The sequence below is a fragment of the Armigeres subalbatus genome, chromosome 2, assembly GCF_024139115.2.
Source record: "Armigeres subalbatus isolate Guangzhou_Male chromosome 2, GZ_Asu_2, whole genome shotgun sequence".
Lineage (NCBI taxonomy): Eukaryota > Metazoa > Arthropoda > Insecta > Diptera > Culicidae > Armigeres > Armigeres subalbatus.
In genome coordinates, this window is record NC_085140.1 from 226,380,086 (window position 1) to 226,404,666 (window position 24,581).

The 24,581-nt window shown below is 41.6% G+C and overlaps 1 protein-coding gene across 2 annotated transcripts in view; it reads left to right on the top strand.

The window, feature by feature from the left end:
* Window positions 1–24,354, top strand: part of LOC134211789 (myosin light chain kinase, smooth muscle-like) — a 66,896-nt gene extending 42,542 nt beyond the window's left edge. For both annotated transcript variants that reach the window (XM_062689012.1, XM_062689011.1), the window contains exons 7-8: window positions 7,154–7,591; window positions 23,781–24,354. In XM_062689012.1, the coding sequence (XP_062544996.1) occupies window positions 7,154–7,591; window positions 23,781–23,888 (546 nt within the window). In that variant the 3' untranslated portion in view covers window positions 23,889–24,354. The remainder of the gene's footprint in view (window positions 1–7,153; window positions 7,592–23,780) is intronic.
* The last annotated feature ends 227 nt before the right edge of the window (window positions 24,355–24,581 follow it).

The window sequence follows — 24,581 nt, forward strand, 5'->3', positions numbered from 1 at the left end:
TAGAATCTAATGACTCAATAGCAATAATTATAGTCTTGCTTTGCCAGCTCACATTTTATTACATGGGCCACGTTTTAGTTGAGCCTTTGCTGGTTAATCCATGCAATTGAAAACGTAGTTGAGCATATTTAGCATAATTGAACATAATTTGTGGATTGTAATGTTAAAGTCGCAGTACATATGTTCAAATGGCTGCCAGGTCATCTCTTAAAAATAAAATTCAATAGATGAGGCGATGTGTTATAGCCTATTCAAATTACGCCATTAATCTTAATAAATATCGTGTTCAAGTGGAATTGAAAATTAAATGTATGTGGATGGGCATCAAGTTACTCTTTATCATATTTATTATAATAAATGGCGCAATTTTAAACGGCTATTAGCTCAATTAGCATATCACGAATGTATATGTATAACAAGATTAGTTTAGAATCGAGTTTATAGCCTATTTAGATTGGGCTATTTATGACTTTGTTAAGTGAGAGGGTATCCAATTATTACGAGGTGTTCAGACTGCAGCAAGATAATATATCTTGACGTTTCCATGTTTCCTCATTTGCACGCTAATACAGGGTTGAATTCAAGGAGAGTTTTAAAATTTAATTTGCGAAATCAAGCATTTGTTTGGCGACAATCGAACATTTTTTTCTGAACAAAGTTTCTACGAAAAAAAAATATGAAAAGGGATTTTCGAAGAATATTTGAAGCTCTCATTAAGGATAATGAGCGAAGCTACATTCATTAGTTGGGTGCGCCGTTCTTCGGGGAATCAGACTATTCCTCAATTTATTTTTAAGTTTAAAAAGTATTTTGATTCTGTACTATGATCGAACGGAGATTTGATAGAAAAATTTAGATACTTTTGGGAATTCTCACAAATAAATAAAAAAAAAAACGATTGGACCAATTTTCAAGAAATATTATTGAACTAAAATGTATTTCCACCAGTATCTCATTGTATGAAGGGCAACTCAGCAATCTATTTTTTTTCAAAAATGGAAACTGAACCATTGCGTTCTACTCGACAATCAATGATACAGCTTCTATCAAAATCGGATCGTGTGAATGTGATATAATTTAAACTGGATTTTGGAAGAATTAATGCATTACCAATCCATGTTTTATTTAAGGTTATTCTACTTTAAATATACATCCCATTCAAATCGTACAGTTGTCCCACGTGAAAAATGTTGAAATCCAAAGTATATTAAGCCATTCAAGGAGCAGAATTGAAACAATTTATGAAATCATGTTTATTCATCAAATATATTCGTTTTACAACCATTCCTACGTTTTAAATTGTCTTCCGCATTGGCTCTTGAACTTTGAAAATTTATTCGATTTGTTCTATTAAATCTAGGTTTAAGTTAAATACTTCATGTTAATTCTAGAGAGCATCTGTTTTTTAAACAATTCATGTTGAATAAGTGGAGAATAAATAATTATCATCAATATTTTTCAGCATATAAAATGCTTTCCACAAAACCATCACAATCCGAGTTATTCTTCAGCGCTCAGAAGATTTCCATCTAACATGCATTCGACCATGCTGCGACAGAAAGAGCATGACTGTCAACTACGAAACGAAATGAAAACAGAGAGAATTTTCTCTCTGGCAAAGAGAGCGTGACGCTTGTCAGTTTTGTTTTGTTGAATTTCTCCCTGCATTCCAGTTAGAACGAAAGCTCTCTCGTAATAATTGTTCGTAATAAATTCTTTTTGACTCTTTTTAGCGGGTATCTTTTGACAGCGCAAAATGTATGGAATATTACGTAAATAATGACATCATAAAGCGTATTTACCCTGAAACGCCAATTATTATGTCATTAATGGCGTAATCTGAATAGGCTATTAGACTGTATAAACTGATTCGAGCTTTTTTAATTCGTTTAATTAATATATTTGCTAAGCAATATTTTATAAAACTGGAAAACTTTGGAAACAAATTTCATTTATAACTCATTCTGCTTTCTACTTAATTTGTGAATGCTAAGAAAAATGTATGTCTATTACGAAACGAAGATCGCCGCAATAATAGTTGTAATAGAATAGCAAATTAAGGATTAGTGAAAACGTTTCCCTCAGAATCCAACATTCTTCTCAAAAACCTGAAATGGCCCAAGAATTCCCAATGAAAACCCAAAAATCAATCTACTTATAGTTTTGTATTGTGATTTATTGGAATATGCTTTTGCATATTTAAATACTTCCATCAGAAACAAAGAAATTCTTATCCTATACCCTATACGACTTATAATGAATTATTGACCGTGGAATTTTGCAATATTTAATTCGTTTTGAAATATCATGCATCGTTTTCATGATCTGTCAGGCAGTGCGTACTGTGTTCAGCTTTAGATAATTGAACCAATTAAACAGAAAGTAAAAGTAAAATGTCTATAAGAGTGACACTATTCATATAATTTCAATTGAAGCCCAACAAGAATGATTGAAATAAGATACATATTTCAAAGCAGGCAGCAAGAACAAAAACAAATATGACAGAAGCATGGAAGATGACCGATGTCACACATACTTTCGCAATCTTATTGGGACTGCACTGAAAATGTTCGTTTATATGGTGCGCAAAAAGATGCACTTTCCGGTGTAGCTACACCACAAAAACGAAAACGACAAACGAAGCCGTCTCTTACACCGCGGTCGCGGTGCGCGCTCTGTTGCGGTTCCTCCTTCTACGCTACGAAACTACTTCATGCGCCGACGGCGCCTCGCCACCGAAATTTGGGCTTTACTTTGCTGCTGCTGCTGCGCTCTCGGTCGTCTTCGACAGCGGGAAAACGTTTGCTGTTGCTGACTTACTTGCTTTGCCTTCGCCCTGCCTGGGCGCGAAAATGTCGATCGCGGCCCCTTCCGGCAAAGTGGACCGCCGGGAACTTTGAAGCTGCAGAGTGGGGTCAGGAGTTGTAGCTGACTGATATTGATGAGATGTCGGGCTTTCGGCACACTTGCCACGAATCTAGCATAAAACGTGTTTTCCACGCTATTACCACATATCAAAAAGCACATTAAAAAGCACGTACCTGTATTTCGCTCCACACTCGCACACTTTCTACTGATAGCACGTTTAATGGGAAAGACACTATCCTTGCTAGAAACTAGGAGAGAGTTTGAACTTAAATTAGTAACTTCGAAAAGGCCTTCATGTCACTGATTATCTACCTTCAAAATTACCTCACGACGCGAACTAAAATGGACTACTCCTGCTTTTTCCACAATCCACATCAAAGTGATCGAGTCATAGTCAAGAATCCTCAGATCAAATGCAAGATTGTCTTAATTCTTGGCCTTCGGTTTTGACCTCACGAAGTCCCTAGATCGCATTTCCTTCTTCTAATGATCGAAGTGCAGGAAGCAATTGATCCATTCGGATTGCATTTTGCCTGCCGATCTTTCCCGAAAATCATTAAAGGGTATTGTTGGGATTTTCCCCAGGTAGATGGTCGCCACCCGAATCGGTGACGTAGTCACACGCGCTCGCCACATGGTCTGCACGTTGGTCTAGAACATTCTTAGCGTTCTGTGAGCGCGAGAGTAATTCAAACTGAAACGAGCTTTTGAAACGCGGTGTATTTGACTGCTAATCTTTAATAAATTTGTGAAACTATTTACAAAAACTATTAATTAAACTACTTCTATATTTCAATTATTAAATTAAACAAAATATTTACAAAACTGTAACGGACCGAATGGCCGTTACAAGGTCCGGAACGCCAGAGCTCTGCAATAACGTGGTAAGGAAACGCTATACTGTGAGGGGTGCCCAGGTACCCTAAAGGCTCCGTTCTTCTTCTTATTGGCATTACATCCCCACACTGGGACAGAGCCGCCTCGCAGCTTAGTGTTCATTAAGCACGATGATACTTTTATGCCCAGGGAAGTCGAGACAATTTCCAATCCGAAAATTGCCTAGACCGGCACCGGGAATCGAACCCAGCCATCACCCTCAGCATGGTCTTGCTTTGTAGCCGTGCGTCTTACCGCACGGCTAAGGAGGGCCCCTACAAAGGCTCCGTTAGCGACCTGCTATTTATTACACCCCTCAGACCATGCATGCTCTTGGCACGGGTTGCTTGATACCGTAGGATTAGGGGTTAGGGGACGTCATATTATTAGCAGCACTGAAATGCTCCTGATAATATGACCAGATTTACACCGCTACACACTACTCAAAAGTATCTATATCCCCAATGTAGCGGGAAAATAGCCTTGAACATGTGATCTTTGGATCTGCAGTCGGATACTCTACCACCGCACCAACATCACATGTTTTGCAAATAGTTTCTATGATAAAACGACTGGCGAAGCTAAGCTGGGGCACAACGTGACCCACCAAATTCAATATTTTCTCCGATATTTGATTATGTAGGATTAGCGCTTGTTGAATTCATACCATGCACCCAATTCAATACCATTCAAAAACAAAGAATTGGTGCGGAAATTGTTTTATCTCTCATTTTGTTATAGGAGCATGTTATTAATAATGGAACAGGATACACTACACTGAGGAAAATGGACGTATGATTTTCATTCAAACGCCTTATGAAAATTTGCCACCAGGAATCGGTATGAATTTCAATATGTTGCCTTATGAATGATGATTGTCATTTGAAAAAAAGTGAAGTGCGGCAGACTGGGTTCGAACCATGGACGTTGATGTCGGGAGGCCGGTATGTAGACCACATGCCCATCGACGCTTGATTACTCAGGAAGGTAACTGCGTATAAGAAGCACTGTTGGTGGAATAATCAGTCGAAGATTCATAAGGCGCCAGTTATGAATTTCGATATGTAGTCCAGTTCGCTGAGTATATATTAGGGTGGTTCAAAAAATCGATTTTGCTCCACAGTGCTCATCTGATTCTTTACCATGTTCTGAGTGTCCTGTGAAAATTTGAGCTCATTTGGATTAAAACTGATTTAGCACAAGCCGTTTCAAGTTTGCATGCAAATTAGTATGGAGAAATTTATTTTTTCATTTTACTGTTAATGACGTTTCCCCATTAAGCGCATGTTAAAATAAAACCTACATAGCTAAAAGGGATACTCAACAACTTTCACCCAACGAAAATCGCATGTTGATTAATCGTCCCAATAATTAGTTATCGATTTTAAGACAGGTTGCGAATCTTTAGTCATGATCGTTAAACTTTTTTGAGGGCATCACTGAAATGTGCAGTGCAACATAGTAGACTGAATTTGTGTGTGCTATCTTTCGCGCCACGAGCAACAATGATGCCTGTTGATGAGTTATGCAATTATCTCCAGAAAACCACAGTATAGATTAAATTCGATTACTAATTATTGGAACGATTAATTGAGACGCGGTTTTCACTGAGTGAAAGCTGTTGAGTATTCCTTTTAGCTATGTAGGTTTTCTTTTAACTTGCGCTTGATGGGGAAGCGTCATTAACAGTATAATAAAAAAAAAATTTCCCCATACTAATTTGCATGCAAACTTGAAACGGCTTGTGCTAAATCAGTTTTAATCCAAATGAGCTCAGATTTTCAGAGGTCACTCAGAACATGGTAAAGAATCAGATGAGCACTGTGGAGCAAAATCGATTTTTTGACCACCCTAGTATATATACGCCAAAACAGTTGAACGAGCTCGGTGGTCTAGTGGCTACCGCTTCTGCCTTATAAGCAGGAGGTCGTGGGTTCGATTCCAGGCTCGTCCCTTTACTACTTTGTATTTCTATCTTAGTTCTTTCTGAGTTTCACGTTCTACCAAAACGATTCCTACTGTTATACCCTCCAAACAATCCCAAAACCTCGCGTTATACCTATGAGAGGTCGTAGAGTTCTCTGCATCTTTCTTAAGTAGGTGTCCAACTAACCATCCTTCCCCTTCCTCAGCATTCGCAAGGACGTGGCCAGGACAGATTTCGACTATTGCGGAAGATATTGTAGGGTGCTGTCAATACGATACACCGCGCGGCTGTTGTAATGTTTCCAAAAGCGCATTTGCACAAGATTCCACGCGGCGTTTCCCATTTGAAAGGAACAACCGCACCCTAGGAAACGCCGCAATGTTATCTCCCCATAAGAAACGAGTATACGGGCAGCAAAAAGCGCGGTGCGTCGTTTCTTTTGGGGAGCGCCGCGTGTACTTTTGGGCAAATGCGTTAATAAGTGATAGTGATTAGTCCCAAATCATTATCTACGGTAACTGATGAAAGTGATGCTACTCTCATTCAATAGTCATGGCTTGTACCACCTACGAATTTGTGCGAATTGCTCAATGCTAATGCTAATGCTAAATACACTACGTCAAAACTGTTTAAAAAACTGAGTTTCTGCCAATTTTTAAAAATAACAACAAAACATCTTTAAAATAATGCTCAGTACTAAGTATTGGTTCTGCAGAAAAGGGTTCGGAACTATAAACACTAGTACGTCCTCTTCGTAGACTTTGTGGATGACGACGTGCAGCCATGGACAGAGCCTTGGACAGAGCTGAATGGAGACGACTTTCATGTACCGCAGACACCATTACACTACGCTTCGACTTTAGTCTGGATCTTCTTCTTCTTCAATGGCTCTACAGCTTTTCAATTTAATATTCCATTAGCATTTCCGCAGTTATTGATTGAAAGCATTTATATGCCCGCCATTACATTAGTATGCATCCTGTGTGGCAAGTACAATGGATACACTATGTCCAGGAAGTCAAAAATGTTTTCTACCTGAAAAAAAACAGAAGCGGAACAAGGATCGAACTCGCAATCTCCGGATTGGCAATCCTACACCTTTACTCGCTGGCTAACTGGAGACTCCTTAGTCTGGATAAATAATAATAAATAAAATAAAAAGGCCGATATGCTAATTTAACGTGTACATCTCGCTTAACTTTTCAAAAGGACCTAAGTAACATTTTTTCATGAATTAATTTGAGTACTGCAATCAAAAGCTTTCATGTTGCTCTGTTGATTGCGCTATTTAAATTAATTCATGGAAAAATGTTACTTAGGTCCTTTTGAAAAGTTAAGCGAGACATATACAACATCGATCATCTTGCTTCACTTTCGTTCTATCCACAGAAACTATTATGTGTAGCAGCATCATACTTGAGACAATAATAATTTATAAGAATGTGATCGAATGTTGTATTTAATGCTGTTTCATGCTTTTAGGTGAAAATAATTGATTTTGGCTTGGCTCAACAATTGTCCCAGAACACATCAGTACGAGTGCTGCTAGGAACACCGGAATTCGTCCCTCCAGAGATAATCAACTACGAGCCTATAGGTTTGCATTCCGATATGTGGAGCATTGGTGTTATTTGTTATGTTTTATTGTCCGGATTATCACCATTCATGGGCGAAACTGACGTTGACACGTTCAACAACATAACTCGAGCGGAATACGATTTTGATGACGATGCTTTTCACATTGTGTCAGAAGAAGCTAAAGACTTCATATCTGGATTATTACTATATCGAAAGGAGGATCGACTCTCGGCTGAACAATGTCTACAAACCAAGTGGCTGTCCTTAGATTCTGCTACGCTGGGAAATTCAAAAATTTGCACAAACAAACTGAAAAAGTTTATCGTCAGACGAAAGTGGCAGGTAAGTAAATTATACTTATAGGATAAGGTGAGACAAAAATGGGTGTATAAATACGTTTTGATTTTACGAAGTATAAGATGATAGACAATTCGATTTCACTGCATCCCTTCGATTACGTCTATGGACGAGTTTGGTCATGTGTATATGAGAAAGCTAGTGCGGAGTGATTCAAATTTTGACTTTTGTTCCCATGTGCTTAAATGGTGACATTTGCTATTTTATTATTCCTTTTCTATTTCATGTTTCCAAACTAAAACCAACGTGATCATACTAATCCCATACTACACGTACCACGAACTCATTCGAACACCCACGAAATGCGGAAACGAGTTAAAAGGAAGAAGGACTAGAGAAAAAAGAAATCCAAAAAATGTATTTTTCGTTGAAACCGAAGGGATTAGACGGAAGCGAATGACGATCGAATGTAAAGAGAATGGAAGACAGGCGTCAGGCGAGAGCCCAATCCCCAATCCGGACTCATTACCTTCTCTCCAGCCTATTTTATTTTATTCTATTTTATGTTTATGTTATTTTATGTTTCCAAATTAAAACCAACATGATCATACTAATTCCAAACTGTACATACCTCATCATATCTACATAGCTTCTTCGGCAATCACCAGAAAACGGATTTCAACCGTTTCCCTTCAAACATATAAATCATCTCAAATCTAATCTAATCTAATCTAATCTCATACTTGCGCAGCCAATACTTGAAAGCATCCTGGAAAATGACGGTTTCTAAATTCCGTCATTTTTCTTTTCGTACGGCCAGGCCAACTACGCAGTATGTACCGCAGAGATGATTTCTAGATACTGAGCGACTTCAGAATTTGTAAACCCTTAAAGTCGATCCATACCATGAAATCGAGGGGATAGGAAGAAAGCGTGGACCTCCCGTACCAAACGCTTCCAGTTAGTATAAATAATAATCAAATATTATATTAATGAATTTTTCGTTGGGAGCGAAGCTATTTAAAAGTTATGAAATGCTCCATTCGGAAAGTGACAACAAGTGACGGAAAGACACAACCGTTTATATCTCTACAGTCTACATAGGCCTGTGAAGGTGCAAAGACTTCTCTTGCTGAGATCCAAGAGTTTTTTTTGGCTATTGGAACATTAAGAATTATAAATCTCATTGATTGAGCACACTTTTTGGCAATCAACCAGTTGGTCATCAACCTTTGTGCTTCCCAGGTTTTCAATTCAGTATGATATACCTACCGAAGAAAGGTTCTGGGTTAATAACCTGTGTATTCAAGCCTCGTTTCGCAAGCTTGTCTGCCTGTTCATTGTATCCAATGCCACAGTGTCTTGGAACCCAGTACAGATTTACAGAGTTCTCTTTCGGAGCACATCTTTCGCAATGAAAGAAGACAAGCCATTTGCATATTATGGAACCGTCACTCTGGCCCATATTGCAGATTTTGTGAGATATCACTCTAGTGGCTAAATAAATCGCCTGACTTGAATAACTTCAAACGTTTGAGCTTTTGCACATTCTTTTCCGCTTCTAACTGCACGAATTCATCCAATGGTGTAGGAGTGCCACGCATTGCTCCCGTTATAGCAATGGCCAATGGACACTTTGCTTCGCAGTCTTGTCAGCTTCTTCTATCCAGTAGCCTCTTTTGTTTTTGGGTACCACACAAGAGCAGCATATGTCAGTTTTGGACAAAACATGGAAGTATACATCCAAATAATTATTTTTGGTTTTAAACCCCATTTTCTTCCAAATGTTTTAGAGCATATCCAGAAGGCACTCGCGATCGCATATTTAGTATGAGCATTCCCGTTCAGTCTGGAATAAATAATAACTTCCAGTTATTTGACCTGTTCACTAAACTGAATTTCTAATCCTCCAAGCATTAGAGCTTTTAGATTGAATTTCCTATTTCTAGTCAATGGTACAATAACAATTTCTTCCTGAATATACCGTAAATAAGTAAATTTGAGAGCCCATTGCATTCTCTCTGAAATGATATTGTCAAATTTTTCCCTAACTATAATGACAATATCATCAGCAAAGCCTACAATCTCAAAACCTTTCTTCTCTAGGCTTCCTAGAAGATCGTCTACAACTAAGAACCACATTAGTGGTGAGAGCGAGAGGTGTTGGAAAAACAAGGAACCCCCTCACAAAGAATAACAATACTAGAGTTCCCTCTCACTCCACGGCAGGCTACTGGCTGATACTTCTGCCAACAGCTGCATCTTTCTATATTTTAACAACAGGTATACTGCCATTCTACGCATAATTGTCCCATGTACATAGGAAATCCCAGCAAACATGGGACAAATATGCGTATGACGGCAGTTGATACAATTATCAAAAACAATATTCTTTAACTATACAAAAGAGCAACTAACCGGCGCCTGCTTCTTAACCATCTACGATCTACTGCGAAGCGTCGCACACTACCTTATATTCCAACAGTTCTTCTTAGTGTGCATGCCTTGCTACTGACCTGGCTCCTCTTAACACTGAGTTTCTAGTCCTGAGCTCCTCCTCGCCGAAACTCCGATTCCTCGCACAAATTGCCGTCACTCCGAAGTTTGTACGCCAACCTCTCTAGCACATGCGCCCGTACAAGTGGCCTGACTCCGATGCTTGTACGGCGCCTCTCGTTGCTCCCGGACCAGCCAGCACCGAACGTCCTGACCTACTGATGAATTCCGTCCGGCACCACCTAGGACTTACGTGGCCGATCCATGATCCTACTGGCGCCACGCGACTTATGCGGCCGATCCATGATCCCACTGCTGTAACGTCGACGGACAATCCATCCCACTAAGATGTAGATCCAGAACAGTGCTGAAGATATTTCGCTTTTTGCATGAATTTGGTGTGAATACATTTGATACTGTTCGTGTCGAAGTTTCTTTTCTTCATGGTATGATTGACGAATAAGAAGCGGTATCGAAAGCTCTTTTCAATATCTAAGAAAGAACAAAGTGCTATTTCTTTTGCCGATAGAGCTTGTTCCACTTTAGACACCACTAAATTGTTGACTTAGCTGACTGGTGAGCAAACTGGAACTGGAACAGTGGATGGTTGATCATTTGAGTTGATATAATCACTCAACACCTTTTCCTTAGTTTCCAACAGAACTGATGAAAGACTAATGAGCCTGATTTAGGATGCGCCTTATCTCGCTTTCCTACTTTTGGTATAAAGATAACTTTTACTTGTCTTCATGATGATGGAATATAGTTGAGTCTTAGACTTGCCTTACAATATTTTGACGTAGAACTACGTCTGTCTTTTCTATATTGGGGTACACTTTACGTTTGCAAAAAATCGAAAAACGTCACGAAAATATGATAGACTTTGATCGTTAATATCTCAGCCGTTTTTCGATGGATTTTCAATTTTCTCGGACCATCCGATCAAGGAAGAGTCAACGCTTCATTCCCGATGTACACTGAAGTCGTTTTTTATGCGTTTTATTTTTACACGAATCGCTTTTTATGCAATTTTTTTCACTAGAACTTCGGGATAACGCGATTTATTTAGACCTATTTTGGAATTTATGCGGTTTTTTACGTTGTTTTAATTTACGCGGCCCATACCCTCCGCGTAAAAGCTGACTCCAGTGTGTTACAATATTTATGTATAATTATTTACTACTGAACACTTGCTAACAGTTTAGCAATCGGTTTTGGTGAATCAGTCAAACTCGTAAAAATGCATGCAAGCTTTTTCTTCCATAGCACTACATTCCAACTGGAACTTGGCCTGCCTTCAACTCACTAAATCTCAGCAGACAATCACGAAAACCACCAGTACTGCCACGTAGTTCAACGTCACCTTTGCGTACAACCCGATTGGGCTGCACCTTTGAGTTTTTTTTATTCTTTACATACATACAAACGGCAAATACTGGGTAAAGCATACCATTGGTACTTCGTGTACCTGAAGGAATAAAATAGACCCCATATCGCGGTGCTTAGCCTGTTACCCAGCAACTCCTATCCCTACCTCCTCGTGGTGCTAGCCGGGATACGAGCAACCTTAGGGAAGATCGGGTAACCAACCCCGGTGGGAACTATGGTCGTATGCTGACAGGGAAAGGGGGGTTGCTGCTCTTCGGATAAGGATGGGAGCATCTTGACGGACGAGCGTATGGTGATCGAACGGTGGAAGCAGCACTACGAGGAACATTTGAATGGCGCTGAGAGTACAGACAGTGAAAGTCAAGGCAGCGGAGGAGATGACTACATCAGTTCAGCGGACGATGGAAGTCAACCAGCCCCCACCTTGAGGGAAGTTAAGGATGCCATCCAACAGCTAAAGACCAATAAAACAGCTGGTAACGATGGTATCGGAGCTGCGCTCATTAAGATGGGCCCGGAAAAGCTAGCCACTTCCCTGTACAAACTTATAGTCAGAATCTGGGCAACTGAACAGCTACCGGAGGAGTGGAAGGAAGAGGTTATATGCCCCATCTACAAGAAAGACGACAAGCTGGAGTCACCATCTTAATGCCGCCTACAAAGTGATATCCCAGATCATCTTCCGTCGTCGGTCACCATTAGTGAATGAGTTCGTGAGATGTTATCAAGCCGGCTTTGTTGATAACCGCTCAACAACGGACCAGATCTTTACTGTACGGCAAATCCTTCAAAAATGCCTTGAATACCAGGTCCAAACGCACCATCTGTTCATTGATTTCAAGGCGACAGTACAGACCACGTAGAACTATGAAAAATTATCGACGAGAACAGCTTTCCTGTGAAGCTTACCAGACTGATCAAAGCAACGGTGGATGGTGTGCAAAACTGTGTGAAGATTTCGGGAGAACACTCCAGCTCGTTCGAATCGCGCCGGGGACTAAGACAAGGTGATGGACTTTTGTGCCTGTTGTTCAACATTGCGCTAGAAGGTGTCATGCGGAGAGCCGGGTGTAACAGCCGGGGTACGATTTTCAATAGATCCAGTCAATTTATTTGTTTCGCGGATGACATGGTCATTGTCGGCCGAATATTTGCAAAGGTGGCAGAACTGTGTACCCGCATGAAACGTGAAGCAAAAAAAGCTGGTCTGGTGGTGAATGCATCGAAGACAAAGTACATGCTTGTGGGCGGAACCGAGCGCGACACGGCCCGCATGGGAAGCAGTGTTACGATAGACGGGAATACCTTCGAGGTGGTCGAGGAATTCGTCTACCTTGGATCCTTGCTAACGGCTGATAACAATGTTAGTCGTGAAATACGAAAGCGCATCATCTGTTGAAGTGGGGCCTATTACGGGCTCCAGAAGAAACTGCGGTCAAAAAAGATTCGCCACCGCACCAAATGTGTTATGTACAAGACGCTAATAAGACCGGTAGTCCTCTACGGACACGAAACATGGACAATGCTCTAGGAGGACTTGCAAGCACTCGGAGTATTCGAGAGACGGGTGCTTAGGACCATCTTTGGCGGCGTGCAAGAAGATGGTGTGTGGCGGCGAATAATGAACCACGAGCTCACCCAGCTCTACGGCGAACCCAGTATCCAGAAGGTAGGTAAAGCCGGAAGGGTACGATGGGCAGGACGTGTTGCAAGAATGCCGGACAGCAACCAGGTGCAAAACGACTTGGCGAGCGTGTGGCGCATTCGAGGATGAAGAGATGCAGCCTCGAACCGTGTATTGTGGCATCAAATTGTTGATGCAGTGTTATCTGTTTAGATGTAAACTAAATAAATGAATGAAACATACACACATACACACCCACACATCCACACACTCGACACATTGGGGCTGCGAAATGGTGAGTTAACATCTGGGAAGGAGTGACCTACACAGCTCTGGTCCTCACAAGTTCCAATCTCATGCTTCCACGGGTCTTCCGATGACAATTGACTGCCAGCTAAGGGCTCATCGCCTTCAAGACGTCCGAGTACTTAGCCTCGTGTCCGTTTTGATGACTAGGGCATCGCCCCTGGAGCGAGTGGCGCCTACCCTAGGCTTCTTGCTACCTTCATTCGCCTGGACCTTCTTTTCGGCCCTTGACGTCTTCGGTTTCCTCTTGTTCTTGACCAGGGTCCAGGAGGCGTCACCTCCCTCTATTTCCCTGGTCTGGTGCGGCTGAGAGTTCTCAGCCTGCCGTAAGCCCTTGCCACCATCTTTCCTGGGTGGACAGACCTTTCCAGGTCCTTCCTCCCCCGGTTTTGGAGGTACCTGGCCGGGGTTCAGCTTCCCAGCCCCACTACCCTTGTTCGGGGTAGTAACCCTCCGCGTTTTGGAGCGGCCCCAGGGAGCTCATCCCCTGGAGACTGTCTCCCCCGTTTTTGTGTCTGCTCCGTTGGAGCAGTGATCCTCGACGTGCACGCGAATACTTGAGCCTCAGTATGGGTAGACTTTGGCACCACCGTCTTCGCTGGCACGCCCTTGGTCGATTCGACCTTGCTCGAGTCCGCGAATCCTTGGGCCTCAGTCTGGGTAGACCTCGACTCCACGGATTTCACGGGTTTACACTTGGCCGTCCCGACCGCCCTCTCCAGCTTGGCGTCCAACAACGACTTTCGAAGTTTCAGTAAGCTCCTCTTAAGGTCCTTACTGATATTATGCTTCGATGACGCAAAGTCGATGATGGGGTCCAGCTGTTCCGTCGCCACCTCGAAGGCCGAAAGCCCATCGCGTTTGCGGTTCATCGCCTTCACAAGCCATGGGCCGTCTATAACCTCTACCGGCGCAGCGCACCGAGCTGCCGACTATTGCTTCTGGCCTCCTAGGCGGAGACCTGAACAACCCACCTCTTGCGAAGGGGTTGTCGCCTACACTACTACCAATAATTAAAGAATTGACTTTTTTTTCCATTTTGGTCCCACGAGTTGCTCGGGAAAAGAGGTCCACCACGCCAAAGCCCAGCATGACGCGGTAAGGGACAATTACTGTGGAGGGTGCTCAGGTACCCCACAGGCTCCGTTAAAAGCCTAGCTCATTATTGCACCCCCCCTGGCTATGCATCCCCTCGGCACGGGTCGCTTAACGCCATGGGATTAGGGGTTAGGGACGATAGTCCCTTTGGTCGCACCCACTCACTCTAGCTGATGTCAGAAGGACAACAGTGCCCAGGCTGCACTACCAACTAAGTACAAAACCCTTAGTTTGAGGTCGATTGTCATCGGAAGACCCGTGGAAGCGTGAGATTGGAACTTGTGAGGACCAGAGCTGTGTAGGTCACTCCTTCCCAGATGTCAACTCACCATTTCGCATCCCGAGTGTGTCGGCATGGATTTGCAGACCTCATGGAGAGCTAAACTTCGGCTAGACTCAGTTCTTAACAGGCCACGGATGCTTCAAGTGGTACCTACACAGGTTGCACAAGCGGCTTTTCACGCCTGTCCGTAATGCCCAGACGTTACAGAAACGACTGAACACATCCACATCACATCCGGTTCGAAACGGAGAGGCGTGCGATGTTGGATGCATGCGGAACGGAAACTACCACCGATAACATCGCCAGAAAAAGGTGCCAGAACCCAGAACAGTGGAGAGCGGTCGCAAGAGCGACGTCCAGGATAACCGACATCTTACAAAGAAGTTGGCGAATAGAGCAGCAGCAGGCAGCCTTTACGGATAGCGGACCATGAGTACTCCGCCGCGGATGTCGTGAATATATATGTCGATAATGAATGGAAACGCCAGCGTCAGCTACCGCGCGTAGCCGCAGAACGCGGCGAAACGGCCGATTTCGGAGGAGCTCCCGTTTTCGGGGAACTTCTCGTCGTATTAGGTTAGATTCGCCGTTGGGGACTATCCCAGCCATTCGCGATCGCGACCGAGGTGGGAGCTAAATGGCTCAATGAATAAGGTGAAAGCTGAATGGCTCAAGGCAATTGAAACTCGGTTATCGGTGTAGGCTAGGCCCTCCGCTGGGGACCAGCTGAGCAGATCGTGGCGTACAAATGCACCGGCTCCGGATCGTCGAGGCTCCATTGAACCGAAAGTTATCTCTACCCGGAATCCTTGGATTGACCTCGGCACTCGTCCGGTCACCCATTGAGACGGGTCGGTTACGGGGGAGCTTCCGACGTCGGGGAACTTTCCGTCGGAGTAGGATTGATCCACCACCGAGGACTATCCGATTAGTTCACGACCAAGGCGTGAGCTATATGGCTCAATGGTTAAGCAAGAAGCTAAAAGGCGCAGTGCATGGGAAATCGGTTAATCGGAGTAGGCTAGGTCCACCGCCTGGGACTAGTTGTGTAGATCGTGGCGCGCGAATGCACCGGCTGCACTGAACAGGAAGTTTTCTCCACCCGGAATCTTTGGTCTGACCTGGGCACTCGCCCGGTCACCCGTTGCTGTGAGAATGTACGTAGGACTTGAGCGAATCTATGAACATGTTGACCAGGTGAAAGTGTAGTGTTGGTAATGTAACAGCCTTTCACGGATGCGGGTCGTCGGTATCTGGGGAGCTTCCGCCGCCGGAAGACTCCCCGTTAGAGTATGATAGATCCGCATATCTGAGTAGCTTGCGAGCTGAATGGCTCTAAAAATAAAAAGAAAAATATATGCGGTGCTGAAAGGTACAAGGAAAGCATAAAGGGCTCAACGCCTTTGTGTGTTAGCTTGCACTAACAAGGGAGCCAAAGGGCTCAGACCTAGAACAAAACATCGAAGAGAGGCACTGTGAAAGGAATCGTTTTGGGAGGAGTACTTTCAGTACTGATTTCCCCCACATAATTAATACTGTGAGGTAGTCCCGGGGGGAACAAGGCATTAGAAGAGATGGTAACTCAAGTAACCTTCTGTTACTTGGGTGGGTTTAGTGGGTCCGGCGGTCTGGCCTTCTGCCTACCACGTCAACCCCCCTCCCTGAGTGATAATTTCAGGTGTCTGTATGCAGATTTGCCTTCATCCCCATATATATCTAGACCAACATTTGAAAATGGCGTAACAGCCAAAATTTATTCCTTTTGATTCTTCGTCCAGATATATAGCTTTATATGGAGACAAAGAATCAGAGGGAATACATTTTAGCTGTCACGCCCTTTTCAAATGTTGGTCTAGATATATAAAAACATCGACATTACCTCAATTCATCGAGCTGAGTCGAATGGTAATATTCTTATTCTTAGTTATACGAGAAAGGCAAAACATACATGCATTGGTTTTAAGATAGATGATATTTTTGTGAAAAGTAGTAATACTTTAAGGTAGTACGGATGTCACCTTAAAGTTTATCCCAAAAGAAGGACGTGCTTCGTATGAAGAAGCAAAGAGTTTTAGAACCATCAGTCTGACCTCATTTCTTCTGAAATGCGTATCGATTATCGATCTTCATATTCGTGATGACTGTTTGGCAAACATGTCTCTTCATGTTAATCAACATGCTTACCAATCTGGAAAGTCCACCGTGACTCTTCTACACAAGGTTGTCTACGATATCGAGAAAGCATTCGCTCAAAAGCAATCGTGTTTGGGTGCTTTCTTAGATATTGAAGGTGCTTTCAACAACATGTCTATCAATGCAATATTGGAAGCCGCACGTTGTCATGGGCCACCTAATATAATTACCAAATGGATTCACAAGATGCTTAAAAGACGACATCTCTACTCGACATTACGTCAAACAGGGATTAAGAAATTAAGTGTCTGCGGGTACCCTCAAGGGGGAGTATTAATACCTCGTTGCAGATACGCTATTGACGTTACTCAATAATGGCGGTTTTCCTACCTATGGATTTGCCGGCGACTACCTAACTTTGATAGTGGTTCAATCAAAGTTAATTGCCTATATTCCGGTGATTAAACCACAGGACTTGGACAATAATTTACAATATTATGAAAACTCATATGTGAATATGTACGTTATGTGGAAGATATTGATTTGAAAAATGTATTGGAGGTAACCACTTTCCCTTCGATGGGACTGAGGGTCGTGGGTTCGAGCCCCATCGAAGGGAAAGTGGTTACCTCCAATACATTTTTCAAATCAATATCTTCCACATAATGTACATATTCACATATGAGTTTTCAGAACATTGTAAATTGATAATGTGGTTTGTGCACCTTATTCGACCTGATGCAAAACACTCTTCTATGGCCTTTCGGTTAATCCGAATAATATCTATTGTTCTTTTTACGGAAAAACGTAACCGTAATGCTATTCGTCCATTACATCTTTTTGATTCTGAAATCAATGTAACTGATCAGGTAAAGTATGTGGGTCTAATTTTGGATTCAAAGCTTTCCATGAAAGCTAACATTGAGTTCAGAATCAAAAGGCGCGTATGACTTGCCAATACCGACGAGCCTTTGGTAAAACTTGGGGTCTTAAGCTCAAATATATCAAAAAATATATTTACACAACAGTTGTACGACCAGTTTTGGCTTATGGATGTCTTGTGTTGTGGCAAAAGGGGGAAGTAAGGACAATTCAGTCAAAATTATCACCATCTCCAAAGGATGTGCCTAATGGCAACTACTGGTGCGTTCTCTTCAACTCCTACACTCCTACACTCCAACTACACATACATCTCAAACAAGAAGAATTTTCTTGTACTTACCGATATAGGTACTCGGTTTTATGGAAGAGAATCCTGTAAACCACAGTTCTACACACACTTCGTTGTCACCGCTTATGGTTAATTGGGACAAAATTTTTCTTGCTCCAAGTGATTTCGCACACGTTAGAAGTTTTCCTTATAGGACATTTTCAACATAATTCCCCTCGCGGGATGAGTGGACATCTGGCTATTTGGAGAGAAGTTTGTCGGAAAGAACAGTCACACTCCCTGGGTAAACACTGCACTGTCTTTCAAGCGGAAATATTTGCCATCATTTGTGGAGTGCAATCTGCACTGCAGCAACGCATTATGGGCAAAGTAATATACTGCTTTTCAGATAGCCAAGCAGCAATTAAAGCTCTCGCTTCGGCCAACTCAAGGTCGAAGTTAGTAATCGCATGTCGAACTCAAATTGAGGAACTGAATTCAGTTAATACTTTACACCTTACTTGTTCGCTCTGAGGAGAAATCAAGTGTAAGTGTAAAAACTTCTCTTTCTCTATCCGTTTTCCAAGTGAATTGTGCAGGAATTGTGCTTTCTCTTTATATGGAAGAGCGTGCGTCGTACCCACTCTTTATCACACAAACGCACAAGTGTAAAGAATTCAGGAAAATGTCAATTGTAAACAGCCAATAAGGCATACATTTCGGCTGTGTCCTAAATCTTCAGTGGAATTTAACGTTTTAAGCGCATGAACTTCTTCTTCTTATTGGCATTACATCCCCATACTGGGTTAGAGCCGCCTCGCAGCTTAGTGTTCATTAAGCACTTCCACAGTTATTAACTGCGAGGTTTCTAAGCCAGGTTACGCTTGTGATAGTTGTGAATCCGATTATGGAACTTCTTATAATCAGAAACCTGAACCTTCAGAGTATTTTGTTGTTCATAACCCGTTGGTGTAAGGAGCTATAAGCTCTCGTACGCTTATGCTTTGTCTGCCATCCTAAAGGGTCCTTTTCCAAACTTTCCCTTTGTTCTCCCATCCACATTACTTTCCTTTTTGTTCACTTCAAAAGATATTTTAGTTACTGGATAAAGATTGTCGCTGTCGTCGCTGTCCGGAACATCTTTTGCTGGCGAGGATAGGGGAGCTAAATGTCAAAGAAGGAAAATACATACGATTTGACAGGTATGTACTACTCATGTTTCGGACAGCAGAACAAAGGGAACCGAAGCGACAATCTTTATCTAGTAACTAAAATATCTTTTTTCACTTCCTTTCCCGTCAGAAGTGTGATGAAAAAGGCTGCGAAGGCGATTTCACAAATCTCCCAAATTGAGGTGGACGTGCCCCTGGAGCCGACGTTCTGATAGGGTAACTGTACCAGTTTTGGCCATGTTCCTAATTTGGCCAGTGTCTCGCATAACTTCAAAAATAAAGCAATTTTCGAAAGTTTTATTCGCTCCAACAGTAGATATATCCCTTATCCTTCTTCGCTGTTGAAAATGATCCATATTTTTTGGAAAATATGCATTTTTCCGGGTTGGCCAAATTAAGCACTGAGGCCAAAACTGGTACACTTCCTTTACAACTAAGTTGTATCGAAAGGTTATATGATCACTCCAAAAACGATTTGTTGATAGAAGGCCCGGGGACCCATATTGTTATAATAAATATAATAGCCCTGTTTCGTACATTGAGGGTCGTTGCTGATGAAGCAAGTGTGTAGGAGCCGGACAATACTGAATACTCATCCTACTTGGTTGGCATGTGTACAAAAATACATATGAGAGAGTTAGTTCTGAAAATGTATTGCAAGAGTTTGGCTGGTGGCCCGGTGCTGGGAATTTGGTTTCATCAGTACCTGCTAAGCTGCGGAGGACGACGGAGGTCCTTCGTAGCTTAGTAGGGAAAGCACCTGTCTAACTGGGGTAGTGGAATTAAAGCCCATCGAAGGGGCGGTTACCCTCCAAGCCCTGTTTGTCTGTCCGGTGCAGGCCTTAGAAAATTCGTTCAAAAACGAACGAATGCTTTATTTTTAGCCTGCAGTGAAGTTTTAATTTCGTGGCACCGATTGATGTACGCTCGATGACGTGCTGTTGGCTTCACGAACAAGGCAAGGCAAGGAAGGCAAGGGAAGAAGGGAAGAGGCAAATAGCAATCTTTTTATACATTGAAAGTGGGGAGTTTTGGACGTGGCATCTTTACAAGCCGGGTAGTGCCGAGGAGGCATCGTTAAGTAGGGCAGCGTGAAATGAGGATGCTTCCTTCGTTCGTCGGCAGTGTTTCAGATGCGAGTGAGTGTTGTTTAAATACACAACCATATTAGCGAGAAAGGAAGAGAATGAATTATATACCTCTCTTTTACACATTCATTCCAACAGAAATGCGCAACCCAGTAAAGGCGAGGCAAGCGAGTTTTTAGTAATTTTTAATGCTATTATATTAGTTATATTGAAAAAAAAAAACACTTGCCACGGGCGCTACTGCTGATCACAAATAAACTAGTATAATATAATAACCAAAATACTATTTTATGAGGAAAACACGCTAAAAAACACTCATTCATATTTTTTGACCCTTCCTGTGGAAGTGTATATAATTTCGGTTTGTATGCGTTACGCAGGCGTGTTACGTATTAATCTATCAATGAATCTCTTGAATTATTAAAAAAATGTATGGTATTTGGAAAAAAATCACTTTAATATTGAAAATATAATTATGAAAAATGATATGATATGGAAAAATGCATATTTTTCTGATTTTTTTCAAAGAAACAAATGATTTTAATTGAGGAACATGTAGAAGCATGTACCAAACAATCTTCTCAGAAAAGCAAAAACGTACATATTTAAAGGGATTTCAAAAATTTCTTCAGTGGAAGCTTGATAGCAAATGTGAGCATGTTTTGAGACACTAATAGACCACTTATATGCATGTATGTTTGCGTATGTGTGCAAATTCTAAAATTTACTACCATTTAAATCTCACTCATTTTCAAGGTTTAATACAAGATTTGTTTTACAAAATTATGCATCCATAAGGCGAAATATATGTTATTACTAGCAGACCCGCCAAACTTCGTTTCGCCTAAAATTGATTTATTCCCTGCTTAGTTCTCGAGTTGTGTAGAAATTTCTGTTTCATTTATATGGGAGCCTCCCTTTTCAATAAATGGGAGGAGTCTTGAACCATCTTAAGAACCTTCCCCGGCCCCAAAAACCTCTGCATACAAATTTTCACGCCGATCGGTTCAGTAGTTTCGTAGTCTATAAGGTTCAGACAGACAGAAATTAATTTTTATGTATATAGATTGAACGCTATTGAGTTTCGTTCAGATCTTCTTCTTCTTCTTCTTCTTCTTACTGGCATTACATCCCCACACTGGGACAGAGCCGCCTCGCAGCTTAGTATTCATTAAGCACTTTCACAGTTATTAACTGCGAGGTTTCTAAGCCAAGTTACTATTTTTGCATTCGTATATCATGAGGCTAACACGATGATACTTTTATGCCCAGGGAAGTCGAGTCAATTTCCAATCCGAAAATTGCCTAGACCAGCACCGGGAATCGAACCCAGCTACCCTCAGCATGGTCTTGCTTTGTAGCCGCGCGTCTTACCGCACGGCTAAGGAGGGCCTATCAATGACTGATTTAGTTAGTTGTGGATTAATTAATTAATATCGAATTCTCTGGATATTACGAGTATATGTATATGCTACCAGCGTTACGCTAGTTACTAACCGTGTTACAATAGCTATTTCATCCGACGAGCGCCTGCTAGATAGGCAGCATGACGTACAGTGCGTATTCGTTCATTTTGTTGTCACTCAACCCATTATATCCGCCTTTTGGTAGGCAATTAATTTATCATTTTATACGTTCAATCACCGTGGAAAGTTGAGTACTTTTATCTCGTTTTAAACACTGGAGTCTGACAATATTTCCTTACGATTAAGGAAGTGCCAAAATCTCACTGGATTAATCTGGGGCACCAACACCGCTAGGTGGATTAATCAGGATTTCCAAAAGAACAGATCTGGCGTAATATTTTTCGATTTGTGCTGAAATTAAAGTCGATTGTTCAGCATAAATAAGCAAATTACATATCTACCATTATTGTTTCAACTCTTTGCCCATTATGGTTTTCTCAACTGGTGCTCTTGAAAAAAGCACGTGGTGATCAAGATGGCTGATGTCCCAAGTAACCAAAAGTTCCTTTAAGAGTACGTTATTCATTTAATCAGCTTTACTGAGCTGCTTAAGTGAAAACCGTACTCTTAAAGGAACTTTTGGTTACTTGGGGTGTGGCTTTGTTGTATGATTTATTGATTATTCCTCAGACTAAGGCCGGAGTGGCCTGTGCAGTAAGTAAAATTAAAAGTCTTCTCCATTCAACTCGGTCCATGGCTGCACGAGAGGCCACAAATCGTCTTCCACCTGATCGATCCACCTTGCTCGCTGTGCACCTCGCCTTCTTGTTCCCGTCGGATCGTCGTCAAGAACCATTTTCACCGGATTGATGTTCGACATTCTGGATACGTGCCCGGCCCACCGCAGTCTTTTGATTTTCGTGGTGTGAACGATGGATTGTTATTACAGCAGCTGTTGCAACTCGTGGTTCATTCACCTCCTCCAGGAGTTCCAACTTCACCCCGTCATAGATAGTGCGCAACACTTTCCTCTCGACAACTCCAAGTGCGTGTTGATCCTCCACGAACATTGGTCTAATTTATTGATAGTCAGTTTGGTACGGCGGTGAACTCTCGATCGAAGCGTTTTGCGGAATCCAAAGATCGGAGCGTTTTGCGGAATCCAAAGTACGTACGATTTCTTGCCGTGATGCGTCTCCGAATTTCTCTGCTGGTATCGTTATCGAAGGTCACCAGTGAGCCCAAATACACGAATTCTCGATTTCATCACCTCCGATCACCACCGATCCGTACAGAGATTTTCATTTTCATTAAGAGAGGGTCACGCGATATTTACATTTTATTCTCTCCAACTTTCATATAAAAGATAAACAATTAAAACAATGAAAGGAATTCCGCCAAGTTTTCACGAACTGTCATTTCATGGAAGCGCATCAAACTATTGTAAACATGCTTTTCTCCTTCAATAATGTTACTTCTTCAATAATGTTACTTCTAACTCGATCAGGAAGAATATGATCATTTTAACGACTAGTCATCGTTATTTGCACAGATCTATTAAAACTATTTAGAAATTTAGATTTCAAAACCAAGCAACATTTCCATCATGACTACTTGTAATGTAACAGATGACCGGGAACCTGCTACATAATCATTTGGACTATTGAAAATGAAAATGCAACTGAAAACTACCAGTACTGCTACCGATACAAACTCGTGGTGGGTGGCTTACATTTTCCTTTCTTGAGCCTTTTCCTTTCATTTACTTCGTCTTCGACGCATTGATGACTAATCCGACCTGCTTTGCTTCCCTTCTCAGTCTGATGTAGGTTTATTCCATTTTCTCAATGTCACGTGCCATAATATCAATGTCGTCTGCGAACGGACTTCGTGAAAATTGTACCACTCGTAACAATCCCTGCCCTTCATATTACTTCTGCCAAAGAGTGTAGTCTTGGGCTATCACATCCAAGGCAGGCATCACATCTCGCAGTTGGCCTGGGGAGGGATTGTCCATCCCTTAGACAGAAGAATAAGAACAATTCATTTTTTTGTTGAATAACTGTTTAATATTTTTAATTTGTTTCAGAAAACTGGAAACGCCATACGAGCACTTGGGCGCATGGCCTCATTGTCTGCCTCACGACGGAATTCATCTAGCACTGGAGTGAAGCTAAGCACAAAAAGCTCGGAATGAAAACATTAGAAATAATTTAGTATTTACATAATTTTATACTCGAAGCTTAGTGAGCTGTCAAACATTGCCTTCCATGACATATTAATCATGAAATATGTTAAAATAAAAGTAAAATTAGAATTTATTGAATCCATAGTGCCTTGCACACACATATACAGCCACTAATATATATATAAATAGTATGTAAGGAATAATGCACATATATGTACGTTAAATGTTGATTTTGTTCTGATTTCATATTTGTTTTAGTTTGTTGACTTTTAATAGTTGTTTACGGTCTTTAAAATCTACTCATTGTTTCACAAATTTAAAATTAGAAATTTATAAAAGTATTATAAAGCATTTTCATACAGTCAGAGGGTATGAAAATAAGCGAAATTTGTTTAAAATACATTTGGTTATGCTAAACATTAGGAATCTCTATAGGATGGCGTTTTAAAGAATAAACTATATACTTTTGACTAAATATTTTTGCATTTCTCATACAACAAGGTTGTACCAAAAGGCTATAGGGTTACTCCAAAAAAGAACTTTTGATAGAAGGCCTCATAGTACATATTATATACCGATCAACTCAGCTCGACGAACCGAGGTGATGTCTGTTCGTGTTTTTTTTCTTCTTAAGCAATAGAGGGGGAATCTGCTCAACAGACATCCTGAGTTGTCCAGGAAGTGCGGGGTTAGGGACCACCT